This window comes from Bicyclus anynana, chromosome 16, assembly GCF_947172395.1.
Source record: "Bicyclus anynana chromosome 16, ilBicAnyn1.1, whole genome shotgun sequence".
Lineage (NCBI taxonomy): Eukaryota > Metazoa > Arthropoda > Insecta > Lepidoptera > Nymphalidae > Bicyclus > Bicyclus anynana.
The window spans coordinates 10,983,202-11,002,585 of NC_069098.1; the positions used below are offsets into that span (position 1 = coordinate 10,983,202).

At 37.0% G+C, this 19,384-nt stretch overlaps 2 protein-coding genes across 2 annotated transcripts; both read right to left on the reverse strand.

Moving 5' to 3' along the window:
- Positions 1 to 1,290: 1,290 nt before the first annotated feature.
- LOC112054993 (uncharacterized) lies at positions 1,291 to 3,258 on the reverse strand. Its single transcript, XM_024094958.2, has 2 exons — positions 3,100 to 3,258; positions 1,291 to 2,296 (listed from the first exon to the last, which is right to left on the reverse strand). The coding sequence occupies exons 1-2, from the start codon at positions 3,118 to 3,120 to the stop codon at positions 1,415 to 1,417; spliced, it is 903 nt and encodes a 300-aa protein (XP_023950726.2). The 5' UTR covers positions 3,121 to 3,258; the 3' UTR covers positions 1,291 to 1,414.
- A 6,419-nt stretch (positions 3,259 to 9,677) lies between these two features.
- On the reverse strand, positions 9,678 to 12,466 carry LOC112054990 (pro-resilin). Its single transcript, XM_024094956.2, has 2 exons — positions 12,309 to 12,466; positions 9,678 to 11,590 (listed from the first exon to the last, which is right to left on the reverse strand). Exons 1-2 carry the CDS (start codon positions 12,318 to 12,320, stop codon positions 10,211 to 10,213), a joined length of 1,392 nt encoding a protein of 463 aa, XP_023950724.1. The 5' UTR covers positions 12,321 to 12,466; the 3' UTR covers positions 9,678 to 10,210.
- Between the last annotated feature and the right edge of the window lie 6,918 nt (positions 12,467 to 19,384).

Genomic DNA, 19,384 nt, shown 5'->3' on the forward strand with positions numbered 1-19,384 from the left:
AGACGTGATAGCCCAGTGGATATGACCTCTGCCTCCGATCCCGGAGGGTGTGGGTTCGAATCCGGTCTGGGGCATGCACCTCCAACTTTTCAGTTGTGTGTATTTTAAGAAATTAAATATCACGTGTCTCAAACGGTGAAAGAAAACATCGTGAGGAAACCTGCACACCAGAGAATTTCTCTATTCTCTGCGTGTGTAAAGTCTGCCAATCCGCATTGGGCCAGCGTGGTGGACTATTGGCCTAACCCCTCTCATTCTGAGAGGAGACTCGAGCTCAGCAGTAAGCCGTATATGGGTTGATAACGAACTTATTTGAATTACTTTGTATGAAAACATAAAAATATTTTATTTTTTAGTTAAAAATATATTAGTTATGCAGTTCAGCCCCTATAAGTGAACTCGTCAACACCTTGAAGTTATGGGAAATACTTCCGAGCACCCTGTATATATAAAAATAAGAATAGGTTCATACCTAAAAGTGGTCTTCATTAATAAATTCAGGATGTTTAACAAGATGTTGAAAAATTACACACTCGTACATATTTCAAATCACCTGTCAAATATATTTCTTTACCCATGTTATGTTGCCCTAAAAATACAATCGAAAGCATTTGTAATGTTATCGTAGCATAGATTGTGTATCTAGAAATGATACGAATTGTACAAGCAGCAATTAACGGCCACTTATGTATTCCTTTCACTAAGTTCAAGATGTTACGGTCACGCATTTCGATAAGTATTGACACACTCATCTGGTTTTTTTGATAAATATATTGCAAAATCCCCGCCGCCTCATATTAACTGCCTAGACCTTTAAAAACAGGCTGTTTCTTACTCGGTCTTCTCGTAGCGTTATTTGAAGCCTTACCCTGGTCATGAAACTAGTCCACAACGCGTTGGACGTTATTTCCAAAATATTGTCATCTATAGATTGAAAAAAGCTCGTAAAATCTAATAAAACCATCAAAAATCTAATATCACAAAGAGGTAGAAGATACATTATAATTACTACAAGTATTTTGTCAGCAGTCTTCAGTCTTCTACAGTGAGATATGTTTACTAAACTTATTTGCATTAAATCCACAATCTTAAAAAATCATGCAATCTGTCCTAATAACATTTTCGAAAAACATAACTAAATAACCACAGACTTAAAGAATATGACCCCGAACACTTTTTCATAACCAACTAATCATACCTTAATGTCAATAATGCTACAACTGCCCTCGGCTAAAACTATAACTCATTGATAGTTCATCAAACACCTCGTTTATAAATAAAAGGCCATAGTAAATATTTATAACAATATATTTGTTAATATACACAAAACCAACAACTTAGTGAATACGTCGAACAAATAAATAAATGGATTAACAATTAACAACAAATAAACTAAAAGCAATTTTTGGCATCTTCAAATTTTGGAATAAGTACTTCTGGTGTAAGCGTTCTTGTATCCAGAACTGGTGTCCGAAGGAGTTATATAGTCACTACTCTGCGCGCTAGTGGAGTCTTCCTTTGTAACCGACTGAGAGATTGTGTTTTGAGACTGGTCTGTGGACTGTGATACAGTCGGCCCTGACGCATAGCTGTATTTCGCTTGCAGAGCCGATGGGTAATAGTTATAAAAGCTTTGAGTAGGATTAGGGTACACCAAATTGTTGTAAAGCCCGTGGCCTTGAGGTAGAACAACCATCGACGGTTGCAGGAAACTACCTCCTAACGATAAAGGTTGGAAAGAAGGAAAACTAAAATGCCCCTGCGAACCTAAAATTGCACTTTGAGGGGCGATATGATTTGTGTGGCCTGATGAGTAAAATGTATTAGGGTACTGCAGTATTGACGAAGGTTGTATTGCAGGTTGCTGTAATATAGCAAACTGTACGTTTCCACTCGGCTTTGGGGATACAATTTGGTATTTCGATTGATAGCCGGGATTGGGGACGAAATTAATAGGGACGAACTGAGATTGCGTGTGCTGTGGAATCTGTGAGTTTACATTTGGAGATACTTGAGTATGAAGGTGCGATGGTGGTGCATCAGCATTGTTAGACGGAGCGTAATACTGGCTTGCGATTTGACTGGGGTAGAAAGAGTTTGGCACTTGACTTTGATAGGATTGAGTTGGGCTACTTTGTGCACTAGGGCTTTGAGCATAAATACTGTAAGTATAATCGGGCTTTTGAGCCCCTGTTGGGATGGCGTTTAGGGTGGTCGTCTTCCCAGCTCCCCTCTTCTTTTGGTCGTTGTCTTCGATCTCGCTAGCCAGCGCGAGTGCAGCGAAAGCGGCAAAGATCTGAAACAAATGATCAGCTTTACGATTCGTCACACAAAATTCCAAATGAGCGTTAAGAATGATCGCTCGACACTAGCTTCTGTAACGTATGTACATTTATAAAACAAAGTAAGGTTTTACCTTTACCACTTATGATGCCAGAATGGCTGAACGGATCCAGATGTTAATTGGCAAAATTATAGTATCCATAGTGGAAAAGAACATAGAATACTTTTATCCCGATTTTCCCCTTTACGATTAGTCACACAAAATACCAAATAAGCGTAAAGAATGATTGTTCGACACTAGCTACTGTTAAGTGCATTTATAAAACAAAGTGGAGTAAGTTATATCAGTTATAATTCCAGAACGGCTGAATGGATCCGGATGATATTTGGCTGAATTATAGTCTGAAATAGCACATAGACTAATTTTTATACCGATATTCCCACTGAATTGAGATCTAATAAGACCCGGTTAAAAAACCTATGCGGGCACAGCTAGTAATACATAAGAATTTAGTAGTATACAAAAATAGTTTACACCAGATGAATATGAAGCTATAAATAAATCTATTGGAGCTTAATTCGATCCACTGCATTATGGACGTAAAAAGCTGTAGGTGAATGGCGGAAGATTAGTTTGGCGCGTGCTGTAGTTCAAAGTAAACTATGAGTTAATAGCAATAGCTCGTTTACGCACAACTCGCTTGATATAAACTAGGCCTTAGGTCGAAGGTTAAATGTTACGAAACTAATAACGAACGCGAAACGCTAATAACCAAAACGATATCTCTATTCAAAGTAGATCAATGGAAAACTTACAAAGAATCCTTTTTTCACCATTTTGTGCAATCACATTTCTCGATTGAGATTACTTAAAGTAAAAGTGCTCTATTCACCGGTGCTCGGAAAAGTGTTAGTGAATATCAAGTTCACGCATTTATATGGGCGGCAATGGGCAACTTTCCTTCGGTTCCAGATGGAAGTACACAGGGAAGTGACCGATAGGTCTTTGTCCTGCAACGTAACAGATCCAGTTTCTCTGAGAACGCCAGTTTCCTGTACGGTGGCGGAAACGCACTGCGATTTGCGAGCACTAGACGATTTACACGTTTACATTCCCATCAGAGATATTAAATATATTATTGCGGCTATAATAGATATTTAATTAAGTGCATAAGAAGTCCGAAATGACCGAGGTTTCCTAAACACCGCCGTCAGTGATTACGTGTGGATCCGAAGTGCTGCGACAACAATCTACAGTTTAAAAATAAAATATAGCTTTCACGCTTTTCATGCTTCTATACTTTTATTAGTAAACTAGTAGATGCCGCGCGGTTTCACCCACGTGGTTCCCGTTTCCGTAGAATACGGGGATAAAATATAGTCTATAGCCTTCCTCGATAAATGGGCTATCTAATACTGAAAGAATTTTGGAAATCGGACCAGTATTTCCTAAGATTAGCGCGTTCAATCAATCAAACAAACAAACAAACAAACTCTTCAGCTTTATAATATTAGTATAGATAGAGGCCACCAGCGACTTCATTCGAGTTTGTTCTATTTTTTTACAATTACACAGAATCCATGGATGTTTCCGTGATAAGTAGCCAATTTGTTAATCCAGGGTAAAATCTATATCCATTCTAAACAGCCAAATCGATGTAATTGTTGCTGGTTAAAGGAATCACAAACATCCTTACTAATTTAAAGGAACAAAGAAATCGTCTAAACTGATGTTAAGTAACCTTCATCCATCCAGGCATCCAGACATTCTGGCATCCAAGGAACTTGTTCTATGTGATGCGGTATAGGTATATACCATAAATAACACGGTACGTGCTTGTAACTACATCGACAACACTACAATGTTGTTTGGCATCACAAATTAGGATTGGCGTTAGGATTAGACGTTCTATCGTCTCCGGATGAGCACTGTCTACCCTTTTTTTCTTACTATACTTCGAATATTAAGCCCGATAATCCGCTTTAGAATACCGTCGTGGATCTAAACTCCACATCCCACCATATTTTTCTATATTGGGTAGTGATAATGATGATGATACTTAAAATAACGTAGTGTTTTTGTATCATAGATTGTTGATACAATAAACTTCTGACATAGCGTTAGGGGACATTGGAAATTAAAGACTCGCATTTTCAAAATTCATAATTCCAAAATTACACTATTTTGTTCATTACCAGCCACAGAATACAAAATAGCACAAGGTGCAGCGTAAGTATTTAGCAAACAGTACCTACTTATGCCAATTAGAGTAGCGAATATTGGAGTATTCCTAAATGAACAATGAATAACATAGCCTCGAAATCACGCAAATGATTCATTTTAGTTTCATAATTGTAGATACATAGATAAGTAGGGAGGAAAGTCATATTACTAGAAAAGAGATGGTTGGATTGTGTGAAAGAGGACATGTGTGTAAAAGGAGTGGATGATGAGTTGACGAGTAATAGAGACGAATAGAAAAGATTGACATATTTTTCCGACCTCACTTAAGTGGGATAAGGGTAAGGAGATGATGATAATTATAGATACATAGATGAGAAACATCCTTTCGCCATTTCTCATACATATTTAAGTTATTGATAAACCAAGCAGATGACCCACCTAATGTTATAAATACCATCGCTTATAAACGGCGGGTGTATGGATAATTATTTGACGGCCTCCGTGACGCAGACTTTACAAGATGGAGGTTTTAGGTTCGGTCCCCGGCTGGACCCATTGAGGTTTTCTTAATTGGTCCAGTTCTAGGTGGTGGGAGGCTTCGGCCGTGGCTAGTTACCACCCTACCGGCAATCACGTGTAGTGGAGCGATTTCACGTTCCGGTATGTCGGGACGTGCCGTCAAGCGATTTAGCGTATCGGTACGATGTCGGGTAGAAACCGAAAGGGGTGTGAATTTTCATCCTCCTCCTAACAAGTTAGACCGCTTTCATCTTAGATTGCATCATCACTTACCATCAGGTGAGATTGTAGTCAAGGGCTAACTTGTAATAAAAACAGAGCAATAGAGCATGCAAGGAACACGTCCTCCTTTTGCCAGGGGCGTGCACTTCATAGATGCACAAATTCACTGCATACCCTGAGGATTCATTCCGAACCTATATTGAGAGAGAAATTTTCCATTTATAGGTACAACTTGTATGTATCGTGCCTACCCTAGTTAAAAACCTTGTGCACGCCACTGCCTATTGCCTCCATGTATCAATCAGCCTGAACAGCCTTATATGCCTGTAATTAAACGGCATCTATGCGCATGAAAATTCCTTGGCATTATGTTATAATAGAAGGAGTTTATTTGTTAGCATAGCACATAACTACCGGAAAACCATTTCAAAATGAAAATTTGCCCTAGAAATTGTGTTATGCCAATTAAATGGACCTTATTTTATTATTACAGCTAATATTTCATGCCTATGTACATAGGCATTAAAGTTTTAAAACAAACAAAACATGCTCTTTGAATTGGAACACAGTATTGCTTGACTACAGATATAAGCTTAACAGTAGTTCTTACCCTTGAAGCTCTGTTAGAAAAAACTACTAAGCTACTTAGTTACTGGATACTACGTTCATACTACTAACCATATATTTTTATAACGAATACCTTATTTATAAAAAAATAAACATCTAATAAGACCTATTTGGGAAGAGGGCTAGTTAAAGTCAGAGGGTTCCTTGATCTACCTATTTTTTTTCATAATTTCTACTGAGTATGTAGTAGTGGCGCTATCTTGTTTGAGCTTTTGAACTACAAATATAACTAACGCCATCTATGTATAAAGGCAGAAAATATTATGTAAACATACATATAGCTATTTAGTACATAACTATATGATCAGAGGGGGACACTATCTAACATTTATATATTAATCTTTTTAACTCATATTTCGAGTAACACAGAGTAACAATCATCATCATCATCATTATCAACCCATATTCGGCTAACTGTTGAGCACGAGTCTTCTCTCAGAATGAGAGGGATTAGGCTCATATATAGTACAGAATTGAGAAAAGTCTCAGTTACTCGAACGAAAAAATGGCGTTTTGTTTTTTCATATTCATATTTTGTCATCTCTAGAAAAATTATCTTCCATCGATTTTTATAATTCCATATCACAACCTCATAACTACATTACTAATATCGTTTAACACAATCGGTTATAAACGATTATCAAAGTATATCGATAAAATAAAAACGAAGTCGCGGAAAAAAAACATTTTTTATGGTGCAGATGTAGTCTGATCTGAATATTCAAAAGCAGTCTAAAGAAAAAAACTGGTTACACGTAATAAGATGTCTATGGACTAAGAGCCTGCAATACCCAGACATACTTCATTTTATGATAGCAGAAAAGTCAATCTATGTTCCTACAAGTAGCAGGTTTCCAGACCCTCAACAGTTATAAGTATAAGAAATCTAGTCCCCATTCGTCGCCACAAAGCTTCACGTAAACCCGAAGATTATTGTTGAAAATATCAAAACATTACGTTTTTTTTTTGTATAATTAAGGACCTGTACCCTTAAAATCCGCTTCCTTCCAAAGCCACCACGGTCCAAACTTCAAAAGGAAAATACCCATGCCCGGCCTACCCTACCCGGCAATTTACTTACCTTATCAGCCGATAGACGTCCACTGCTGGACATAGGCCTCTTCCAAGGACCTCCAAGCACAACGGTCTCGAGCCGCCAGCATCCAGCGGCTCCCTGCGGTCCACCTAGTGGGGGGGAGGCAATTTACTTATATCTAAGAAACTTGATAATTCTGCTTTAATAATGAAAACTTTATGCTTTATGTAAAAAAGTTTGCTACAACGCTTTACGACATTCATCTTTAATTTGTCGCAACGGTGACATTTAATGTTCTTGGCCATACAGCCTGAAGCCTGAGCCTTTTGAAGAATCATGTTAGTTTATTTCTTCGTTTGCTTGTTTGTTTGTTAAGCTTGTTGGTAACAGAAAAAGTAATACTAAACAAATAATACAGCTTCAAATTTACTTCACTGCTTTGATACACCAGCGAACCTGTTGAATAAGAAGAGTGATACTCTTGGTATTTTTTTTTTTTTACAAGTTAGCCCTTGACTACAATCTCACCTGATGGTAAGTGATGATGTAATCTAAGATGGAAGCGGGCTAACTTGTTAGGAGGAGGATGAAAATCCACGCTCTTATCGGTTTCTACACGACATCGTACCGGAACGCTAAATCGCTTGGCGGTACGTCTTTGTCAGTAGGGTGGTAACTAGCCACGGCCGAAGCCTCCCACCAGCTAAAGTCTTGACTCGTGATTGTACTTATCTACAAGAAACATACTCTTATTAAACCAATTATTTAGCCAGAGCAAATGTACCCAGGGAAGTCACTGGCCCTTAAGACACGGGCTTACCTAGTTTAAGGGCCAGGACGTCATTGCTATTTATATGTACCGAGTTTATTCAAATAAAACAATTCTTATTCTTATTCTTATCCTTATTTATATATCATATTATTATCTCCATAGACTTTACGTAGGTGCCTGAGACGGTTGTATTAGCTGATGAGCATTCTTGTTGGCTACCGTAGTACCATGGGTAAATCACGGGCTGACATACTTTCAGCCTTCATAAAACCAAAGTCAAAATTCATTTATTTCTTAGTTTACAATAGTTTTGTTTCTTAGTTTACAATTAGCTTAGTTTATAAACACTTTCAAAACGTCAGGTAAAATTATTATTAGATAATGGTAATAAAAAGAGGTGTATCTGGTTAACGCAGGCTCTCTTTTTAAATTCTAATTCAAGCAAGCACGTCAAATAAAAAATGGCAACGACACCGGTTACACGTAACACGAATTTGTCACAATAATGTCTTACGTTAACACCACTTACTCAATTCTGATTCTGTATCAATCAATCACAGAGAATAAACACACAAACACGCAAAAAAATGGTAACAAAAAGTGTTATGCAACACGTAACCAAGAATTCGGAAGTGAACGCATTTCGCTACTGCGAATCGAGATACATGTCTCTTCGAGCGTGGTCAGTTATACATAATGTATTACATATATTTACACAATACACTGACTCATCAATTTATGCAACTTAGGTATTTATATGTATCATTTTGAAGTCATGCTTAATCTATACTAATATTATATAGAGGTAAAGTTTGTCTGTTTATTTGTTTGTGAGGACGCAATTGTAATCTCTAGATCTACAGAACCGATTTTGAAAATTCTTTTACCAATAGAAAGCCTTTACTTCTGATAGCCATAAGCTATGTTTTATTAAGGCTTATTATATGTAAGGCTTTCTGATTTAACTTAAGCAAGATTGACTGGAATTAAATAATTTTGTATTTTGAGCAGTTCAATGCACAACCGTACATGCAATTACAGGTCCACTAATATGGACTAGAGTTAGCATCAGAAACCGAAAAAAAATCATGCACAACTGTTCTACGGGCGAGGCATAAAAAACTGACTTTCCAAATCTAGACTGCTACTGAGAATTTCTTGAAAGTATCTGTTGTTTTATTATTATATGGTGTAGACTGTATTGTATAACAGTTTTCCTTATAAGTAAGTTATTCATTACCTATATCTATAATATAACATTATTAAGACTATATTAGTAAGCACTTCTGTATTCATGACTTTTTCAAAAGTAAAATGAGTACAGGCTATATCAACAACTAGTCCGCCCCGCGGTTTCACCCGCGTAGTTCGCCGTGAGAATACGAGGATAAAATAGCCTATGACACTCACAAATAAGGTAACTTTCTAGTAGTAAAAGAATTATCAAAATCGGTTCAGTAGATCGAGAGATTACCCCCTAACGCCACAAAACTTTACCTCTATAGGTATTATTATTAAAGATATCTTCTAGAAAACTTTAACACAGAAACTTTAAATTTTTAACCGGCTTCAAAAAAAAGGAGGAGGTTCTCAATTCGAAGCGTATGTTTTTTTTTAATATTTGTTACCTCTAAGATGATGTTGTGTTCATTTAAGCCGTTTCTGAAAGAACTACATGAAAAAACACTGGCTAAAAACCTAATTCTGTATGATATTCTTACATGGCTTGAATAAATACATCATTGGGCTAGCACCGCCTTCAAACTGATCATCAGTTAGTACATAATATGATATATAGAACTTAGAATATTATTTTTCGCTTTTTAGTTTAGTCAGTATGTTTTATGTTTTTGAAGTCGGTTGAATTTTTTTTGATAATTTTTTATATACTATCTTTATTCTTCATAATAAGAGGTTAAAGGTAAAATTGTCTGTTATATCTAGACTACAATATGTTCATCATTCATAAGCGTAAATAGATATTCCTTTTTTGCATTCAAAAGTTAATTCAGATAAAATAATAAGACAACTCGTAACAAACATTTTTTATTAATAAAGACAATAACAATCTTAAAACAAACAACTTATTAACAATAAATAGGCAATCCTACATCTAACAATTATGTACAGAAATTCACCGGGTATTCACGGTAACAGATAACGGGAGACAACGAGATAACTTCGACACGGTGGTCAATGAACCGTTTAATTGAGCTTTTTTTAGGGTTCCGTAGTCAACAAGGAACCCTTACGTTCAAAATGTTCTGTACGTTACATAAATTACAACATTTTATTATAAAAAAAAAAAAAACATACATACAGCCGAACGTAGAACCTCCTCCTTTTTGGAAGTCGGTTAAAAAATAACTATTACAAAATCCTACATTATAGCAGTCGATTATAAATTCAAATATCGAAGCATACCCAAATAAATTACCAAAGGCAACTTAATATCACGGTCTGTGCCTTGTACTCATCCACACAAACATACTTCACCAACATTAATATTTATTAATCAGGCTTTATTTACAGCAATATAGGCAATATTTTATTTTATCGCAATTGATTAATTGTAACGAGGCTTAAGCTCCTCGCTGTATTTGATTGTGTTGTAAGTGGGTTCACTGTAAGATCCTTGGGCGTCTTTGGCAGGTAGGTAGCGAGAACTGGGTCCGCCAAAACTATATTTAGGTCCGGATGAGAAAGAATTTAAAGAACTGTGTCCTGATGCAGGGCTTCTGTACGAAGAGCTTCCTAAGCCAAAACTAGGGGAAGAGTGCTTACCAGATGAGACGTAATAGGCAGGAGATGGTGCTGACGCAGCGTGTACATTACTGGAGTATGCACCGGATGGTTTGCCGTAAGTAGTTCCAGGTGGTGCTATTTGACCACTAGCAGAAAACGCAGAAGCAATTGACTCTAAAGATCCGACGCCTTCAAATTTGGATGGCAAGTATGTTTTAGATGGACTACCAGAGAAACTGGATAAAGAACCAAAACTGGCACCATGTCCACCAGAGCCGATAGAAGAAGCGCCTTGACCACCAGCTGGTTGATAGTTAGCAAAGGACGGAGATCCGTATGAACCGGATAGACTGGCGAGCCCAGCGCCTGAATCACCATGGACTGATGCACCTAAGAACGCTGATGGTTTAAAAGAAGATTTCCCAGCTGGTGTAGCATAGTTACCACTGAATCCTTTCAGAGATCCTCCCAAAGATTGCCCAGAGCCACCGAAGGAAAAACCAGGTAGAGAATGTCCGGAATCACCTAAAGGTAAAGCCGCCGCTTGGTAAGACTGGCCGAAGCTAGGTGCTGCATAGCTAAGCGCTCCTTGGCTAATACCAGTTTCAGGACTAAACAGAACTGGACCCGTTGAGCCATAGGTTCCTAGACCTTTAGTGCCTAGAGCATAAGCTGGCACGCCGCCTTGACCTTGATCAGCTATAGCATACTGCTGTACTTGAGGACTTCCATAAGTAAATTGGGGTACAGAGATTTCTTGACCACCGTGACTGCCTTGACCTGCAAATTGATATAAAGATCCTTGACTACCAGACGGTATAGAAATTGCTCCGCTGTTAAGTCCTTGAGATATTTGGCTCATGAGCTGCGAGAGATCGTTGGAGACTAGGCCGCTGGATTGTAGACCTATGGGTGATAGTTGTATGTTTCCATGTCCACTTTCTGGCTGCAACTGGTATGAGGCTCCGACTCCTGCACTCTGACCACCGAAACTGTAAGTGGGTTTTGGTGCAGCCCCTACGCTGTATCCTGCTCCAATACTGATGGTGTTAGCTTCTTCCTGCCCCGAGGATGATGGCGATTGATAGTTGTGGGAGCTCGGTGGCAAATAAGTACCGGATGCTTCTCTCTTGTCCTTAGGTTCTTCTAATTTGGATTTTATACCCCATGTTGTTGATATGGTAAGTAGACCAATGAATACCTGAAACAATAAAGTTCACGTCAGAGAAGCTAGCAACAAGTTATGTTAATCAAAATCTAATTTTACTTTCGTTAATGCAAATAAAGCTACGAGAATCAAAAACTTGTTCGCCACATATTTAGATCAACGACCCGCATGACACTGTTCAGGATTACAGCTGTTGTAATAAATTTAATTTCACTTTTACCACTTTTACTCTGTACAAAAATAAAACCTACGCTCAGGACCAATTTGTATGCAATTAGTCTTTAACATGCCGTTGAAAGTCTTGAGCTTAGAAAGTTAATGTATGGATGAAAGCTCTATTGGTAAGCACTCCAGTACATATTGCCAATAATTTTCTCCATACCACTCGATAATACGATATACAAAATATTCAGGAAAAGTGTTTTTTTAAAATTATATCATTTAAAGTATTATAATATCAACTTTATTTATTATTCTACAATATACATATTGAAATTTTCACATAAATTTAATTAAAATAAAATTAAGACTAAAAATTAAAAGAATAATAAAATCTATCAATTTATTTAAAATTTAAATTTTATAATTGTTATAATTATATTTTTGTACGTGTAACAATTCATTAATAATAATTATCACTCCGATTTTAAAATTAAAATATTTTTGATTTTACATAGCCAAAAAAATGCAACTCTACATTGAGATCAACCAATGAACCTGCACTTTTTATTATCACAAAACACGCACTCACCGTGAATTTCATTTTTGTACGTTTATTTAGAAAATCTAGACACGTTGTCGAAACTAAACCACTATGTGTAAGCACAACACTGAACCTTAAACTGTCACTGATCGGCCGGCCGCTTGCTACAGCCGCCGAATTCGTAATGTGATGTCGTTGTGTTTTCACCGAATTTATAAGACGCCGTAACTCTAGCACCCGCTTCGCGCAGGCGCTGTTGAGGGTAAAAGTGTATCGGAGGACCCTTTCACTGAACCGGCTGAAAGAATGGGAGCGAGCCATCGGGCTTCCGAGCCCAACAATGAGGTAACACTTGGAGGCCGGAAGCGTTGCGTCATTAGATCACGGTTAGATGCACTTCTTGTGTCAGTCGTATGTCGTGACGGACGGGTGCTACATACCAGCCCGCCCAATTGGCGAGGATCACTAAGAGCATCTACAAAAATCAACAATTATGAAAATCGTGACCCGAATCTTGACATGGATCGCAAACTAGAGGTAATTGAAGACTGTTTAATTTTAAATCGTTTATTTGTTTCTGATTCAATTAATTACAGTTATTTATTAAACTTGAGGTTTGCTTGGTAATTAAGAGTGAAAATCTCATCGTGGTAATAAGTATTACTATTTACAAATTACAACTAGCTTGAATAACTGAAAACACTTAAACCGAACAAAATCGTGACCCGAAACCTGGGTTAAACTAAGTCACGTTTTGTATCGCATAAGAGGTTATAGGCCGATTCATTCTAAATCAAAGGTTAAGTTATTACTGTGTTAATTAATTAAATTTCAGCATTATGTAGTTATTAAAAACTAAAATATTACTGTGGTAAAAACTACATTCAATATAACTTGTAGACTGTAGTGTTAAAGATGGATCAACGTATTGATCAGAGGTCAACGGTTTGCATCGATTAACCTTTTAAACCGAAAGCTGTAATAAAAAATGAGATTTTTGAACCTAGCTTTGCCTTAAAGAACAGACGTAATGTAATTATATCGCTGATGCCAAGTTAATACATAGAACGCACCGCGGTCACAAAATTTACCTCTTTACAAAATATATTAATCCGTTAAAACTCAAAAAGCGGTACAACTGACTTGAAAAATGTAATATACCTATATCTTTTTTATCTTATGATGGGGTTATCTAGAAAACAAAATAGGGGTAATCCAAACATCGACATACATTAGGTTAATGTATGCAAAGATAAATCCGAAAAATCTTAAATTAATAATTGGCAATTTTCTTCGTAAATATTCGATTCGGTTTTCAATTAAAATTTTGAAGCACACGAGGTATAAACACCCTATTCTTTTTCTTTTAAGTATCCTTAATCCATGGTTACGTCGGAAAAACTTTAATATTTCCACGTCTATTCTCGTGTATAAACAAACACGTAAATCGATCTGTAGATTCCGAGCATGTGAACAGAATGTTTAAGCTCCACACTTTCATTGTTGACATCATATAGCGTGGACTGCAAAACAATTGTTATTTGGAACATTATTTGATTTTTTTAGTATTTGTTTTAATTATTTTCAAAATCCGCCAAGTGGGAGGAAATACAGATTCATTCATCATTACCATCATACCCATATTTAGCTCACTGCTGAGCTTGAGTCAGATTCATTCATCATTATATACCCATATTTGGCTCACTGGTGAGCTTGAATCTCCTCTCAGAAAGAGAGGGGTTAGGCCAATAGTCCACCACGCTGGGCCAATGTGGATTGTCATCGGAAAATGCAGATAACAAACTTTATTCCCCGTGGATGTTTGCTCGTATAATAAATATTTTTGATGACTTGACTGTTGAATTTGAGGTTTAAATTAAGGATCGAGGCAGGAGTCCTTGAGACAACGCAATTGTGACGAGCATACATACTTTAAAGCCCTGACCACCGGTTGCTTTAGCAAAAGCCCCGCAACAGGAGGGATTATTTTTTTAAACATTTTTAATAGTGTTTTGTATTATATTTTGTACTTTATAAGCATTGTAAAAAATATATATATAAATAAACAAACAAGAGTGAATAATTTGTACATACAAACTATATCATCTTTGAGGCTTTGACCTAAGTGCTGTAATAAATAAAAAGATAAAACTGGTTCTACTTGTCAATCTTCACGTACAGATAAAGCCCAACACTCTGCCGGTATTTAACCCACATTTGACAGCCGGTATTTACACGGTGCGATGGCCATCTGATGTGATATCTTCCGCGACACTCCGTCTTTGAGGAGGAACTTATAGGTAGGTTAGTTTGGTGGACCTAATCTATCAAGCTCGTAATTTACAATTTTCTCGCGTAATTTTCATATATTTTAATAGGGAACAGTCAGACACATGGCAACAATGGCTGGTGGAACAAAAACGTACCGCCAAGCGATTTAGCGTTCCGGTACGATGTCGTGCAGAAACCAAAAGGGGTGTGGATTCCTCCTCCTCCTAACAAGTTAGCCCGCTTCCATCTTAGATTGCATCATCACTTACCATCAGGTGAGATTGTAGTCAAGGGCTAACTGTAAAGAATTAAAAAAATGTTTCGTCGTACACCCTTAAAGTGTGTCTTAAACATCACCTTCCGGCGAAGCTACCATCATCAGATTTGCATAGAGTTATTACCTTTAGTAGGAGCAAAGGTTGATTAACAAATCTAACTATCCAAGCTCTCACTCTATACCTAAATTAACTGTTAAATTTAGAATTAACTGCTTACCTACAGTTTCCATAGTAACAGATTACATGATGACTCTTTACGATCTGTTGAGTTTAGTGTAACACAATACAATAACAATATCAATATAAAAAGGCGTATTAGTTACATTCACGGACCGATGGATGTCGGGAAGGAAATCACAAATTGTGTAATATTCACGATGTTACGCGTAATGTAATGAAAAACTGTTTGGTTTATTACCAATGGCGTAACTACATTGAAAAAAAATTAAAAATATAACAGATAATATAATTTATTTAGTTTCTACATGCCGCCAACGAGAAGAATGTTTTTACGTTTTATAATGTCTATCATAGGTTGAAGTGTTTTTATCAAACCTCAAAGTCAATCTTTGACCTGCCAACATCGATCTCCTATACCTGCCAATTAATAAGAATCGAAGAACGAAGAAGAGACGTGATAGCCCAGTGGATATGACCTCTGCCTCCAACTCCGGAGGGTGTGGGTTCGAATCCGGTCCGTGGCAAGCACCTCAAACTTTTCAATTGTGTGCATTTTAAGAAATTAAATATCACGTGTCTCAAACAATGAAGGAAAACATCGTGAGGAAACCTGCACGCCAGAGGATTTCTTAATTCTCTGCGTGTGTGAAGTCTGCCAATCCGCATTGGGCCAGCGTGGTGGACTATTGGCCTAACCCCTCTCATTCTGAGAGGAGACTCGAGCTCAGCAGTGAGCCGTATATGGGTTGATAACGACGAACGAATAAGAATCGAAACGTCTGAATACTGTAATTACAGTCATTCAAGGCTGTCTACGAGTATGCCTCAGCTGGATGAACAAAGGGCGACACTTGTATAACGTATTCCCTGCGAAGTGTTGCTCTGTTTAAATTAAATATCACGTGTCTCAGCAGACCGTATATAACGTTGTTAATCTATACTAATATTATAGACCGTAACGTTAATCTATTCTAATATTATAGACCGTATATAACGTTAATCTATACTAATATTATAATGATGATGGATTGGCAGGCTTCACACACTTATAGAATTTAGAAAAATCTCTGGTATGCAGGTTTCTTCATGATGGTCTTCCTTCACCGTTTGAAACACGTGACATTTAATTTCTTAAAATGCACACAACTGAAAAGTTGGAGGTGCATGCGCCGGAACGGATTCGGCTATTAAGTCTCTACAAGCTTTCAGCCTTCATTAAATTAGGACTGGTCATGCCAGACTCTCAGGTTGCCAGGTTGTAATTGAGGCAGTCCAGTAATCAATTGCAAAATCGTATTAATGTCAAAAAACTAATTTAGCACACCATTTTTGGCCGCCATTGTCTAAAAATAATTCGTACACCAAAACAGTCGTCATCTTATGTAATCCATTGTCTGCTATTGATCAAATTCTCAGATCGTACTGCATTTGATGTAATGGAATCTACCTATTATTCGATCAAAACAAAGGCCGGTCGTCATAGTTTTCGGGGTTCCGTAGTCAACAAGGAAACATTACTACAATTTAATTTCAATTAAAAATTGGAATTGTAAATTTTATATTACCAACCTACAAAAAGTATTTTTGTAAGCTCTATCTACAATATACCTAGTCTCTAAAGCTCTTAAGCTAAAGATTGGTTACCACAAAATAAATCGTAAAAAACCTTCAAGCAATCTTTGATTTGATAAATAAATAATCAAAGAAAATGCCAATTCATTTGCCACTTGCCACATCCTTATTTAATGACGCCATTGTAATGGCTTGTTAAATAAAATCGTTGTAAAAACATTAAAAAAGTTACGATCTAGCTCGAAATTGTATCAAAAATGTACAAAAGGATAATCAAGATGGCCTGCTAAGTCCGTCAATCTAATATATAAAATTCTCAAGTTACGGTGTTTGTCACCAAATACCCCCGAAAGGGCCAGCCCTTTTCATAAAAACCGGTCCAGATCGATTTTTATGAAATTTTGTGTGCATATCAAGTAGGTCTGAAAATCGGCTTAAATCTATTTTACCACACCTAAATATTTTTTTTATTATTATTTTACTATGATTTTAAATTAAAAGGCAAACAACGTTTAATGGATCAGGTAGTTAACACTATAAAAAGCTTATTTATAAAAACGTTTTACATAACAGCTTAACTGAGTGTTACATAAATATATTAATTAGCTGTCGGATGCATTCGGAAGCTTTTTTTTAACTCCAAACAGTACTACTTATTTAAGTATTCAAAATGCGCGCAGCTCTTTTATAATGTCTTTATTATGCCAACAGAGTGTTAGTTCATCACTAACTGTGTCACAATGATCATTACACGGTGGAAGCACAAGTTAAGAAGAATTTATTATGTTTAACTTAAGTTTTATGACGAATTTGGCGAAGCGGTTTATTCTAACCAAATTTTATGAGGTATAAATTGTAGCGGACAATTTACAAAAATTAAAAAAAATCTACATAATTTTGCCTAACTACGCAGTAACAGTTGCCTTTTAAACTCGTATTTATATACAGACTAGCTGACGCCGCGCGGTTTCGTCCGCGTGGTCCCCATTCCCGTAGGAATACGGGGTAATATATAGCCTTTAGCCTTCCTCGATAAATGGGCTACCTAACACTGAAAGAATTTTTAAATCGGACCAGTAGTTCCTAAGATTGCTTGAGCAAACAAACAAACTCTTCAGTTATATTAGTATAGATCACAGAACAGACAACGCTAAAAGCTAACGCTGTGCGGAACAACGCAAGTGTGTCTACGCATGCACTAGCACTCTTGTTTTGTTTTGTGACAAAAGGAATAAATAATATTCAACTCTAAAGTAAGGGTGACATATTTCATTTTTCACTAAATATTAAACAGCCATTTAGGCCACGTCCCTGGGTACGCTGGTTTCAATACAAAGAATTGACACTTTATAAATCTAGTTACTTCTTATATCTGTGATTAGTAACATTAAAACTTATATCCGCCAATCATTCAGCATAATCCATCTTAATAGATTACCATTAAAGTAAAGTGTCTATATTATTATTAGCCTATTTTAAAGGTCTCCTACTAAGGAGGAGAGGGGATATGGCGCTTAGACCCACCATTCTGCACCGATGCTGGTTTAACGTGTTGAGTTTGTAGAGAACTTAAGAAAAGGATTCACGTAGAACTCTATACGTTATGATAGAGTTAGAAAGGCGAGTAGAGTTGGGTGTCAATGATGTTTGATAACTTTAAAAGAGTGCAAGTAATATGCATTCGCTGTGGCATTATTTTACATGAAAATGTTTTTGGTAGGATTATAATTTTTTGTCTGAATTATGTTGCATAATTCACGAGTAAGCAATCACCAATTAATTATGAAATGTATATGTCTAATTGGTCATAATTTGTCAATCAAATTTCTTTTCCTGGTTCAAAATATAGACTGCTTGCAATATGTTAGCCATGTAACTCTGCGTATTGAAACGGAATTTTTCACGGTTTTGTGCAAACGGCTCCGTTTTGCCAATTAAAATTGCAGCAGTAAGCAATTATCACTACGTTGCCTCTGCCTCGTTGGTCCAGTGGTAAAAAATATGGCTTCGGATTACGAGGTCCTGAGTTCGAGTCTTATGAAATACTAAGCTTTCTTTCTTCTCAAAAAATTTCAGTAAAATTCCTTAGAATAGAGTTGGGGAAATGATGGCACACCCAAGGCTCGAAGAGGATGTTAAGACATCAGTTCCGTTCATCATCACTAACATATGATAGTAATAATTAAGAAGATAGTACCTTAACCCTTCATCTCGCATTGGAGCAGCATGAAATATCATATCCGCTCTACATATAAAATGGCCTGTCCAATGTCATAGCTAGGGGCTAGGCGATATAATGCCCAGAAAAACGCGATCGAAAAAAAGCTGATGAATATTTATACTTGATAAAACCTAACCAGCTTAGATAGTACTATAGCCCATTTTTTTATTTGCACCAGGGCCCTTGGTTACCTAGCTACGCCACTGGACATGTCTGTAGTAGGCTGATAATTACTCACTATAATTTACAACCTAAAACAAATACTACTTCCCAGCACCATATGGCATTTTAAATGTCCTCCTCAAGCGTGAGGGTCGTGACTACCTCCATCTCTGATTAGGTTCTTATGCCATCTTGCTCTATCTATTCGGAGAGCATCGTAGACAGTGGACTCGAATGTAGTGCGGACCTGGTCAGACCAACGCATCGGGCTGTGCCATCACATCCTTTTTCCTTCCACCTTGCCAATAACAACAAATTCTCCAGACTATCTCCGACTTTCCTGGCAATACGTAAGAAATACTCTAGAATACGCTTAAGGGAGAAGGTAGAGAGTCTTGTCTTAACCTTTAGCTTGGCTTGCAATGGTCCGAAATGCAGTC

Bases quoted from the DNA above. Each gene is read 5' to 3' on its own strand.
- LOC112054993 (XM_024094958.2), bottom strand. From the start codon at position 3,120: ATGGTGAAAAAAGGATTCTTT. The intron at 2,297-3,099 runs GTAAGTTTTCCA...CATTTGTTTCAG, and splicing joins TGGTGAAAAAAGGATTCTTT to ATCTTTGCCGCTTTCGCTGC.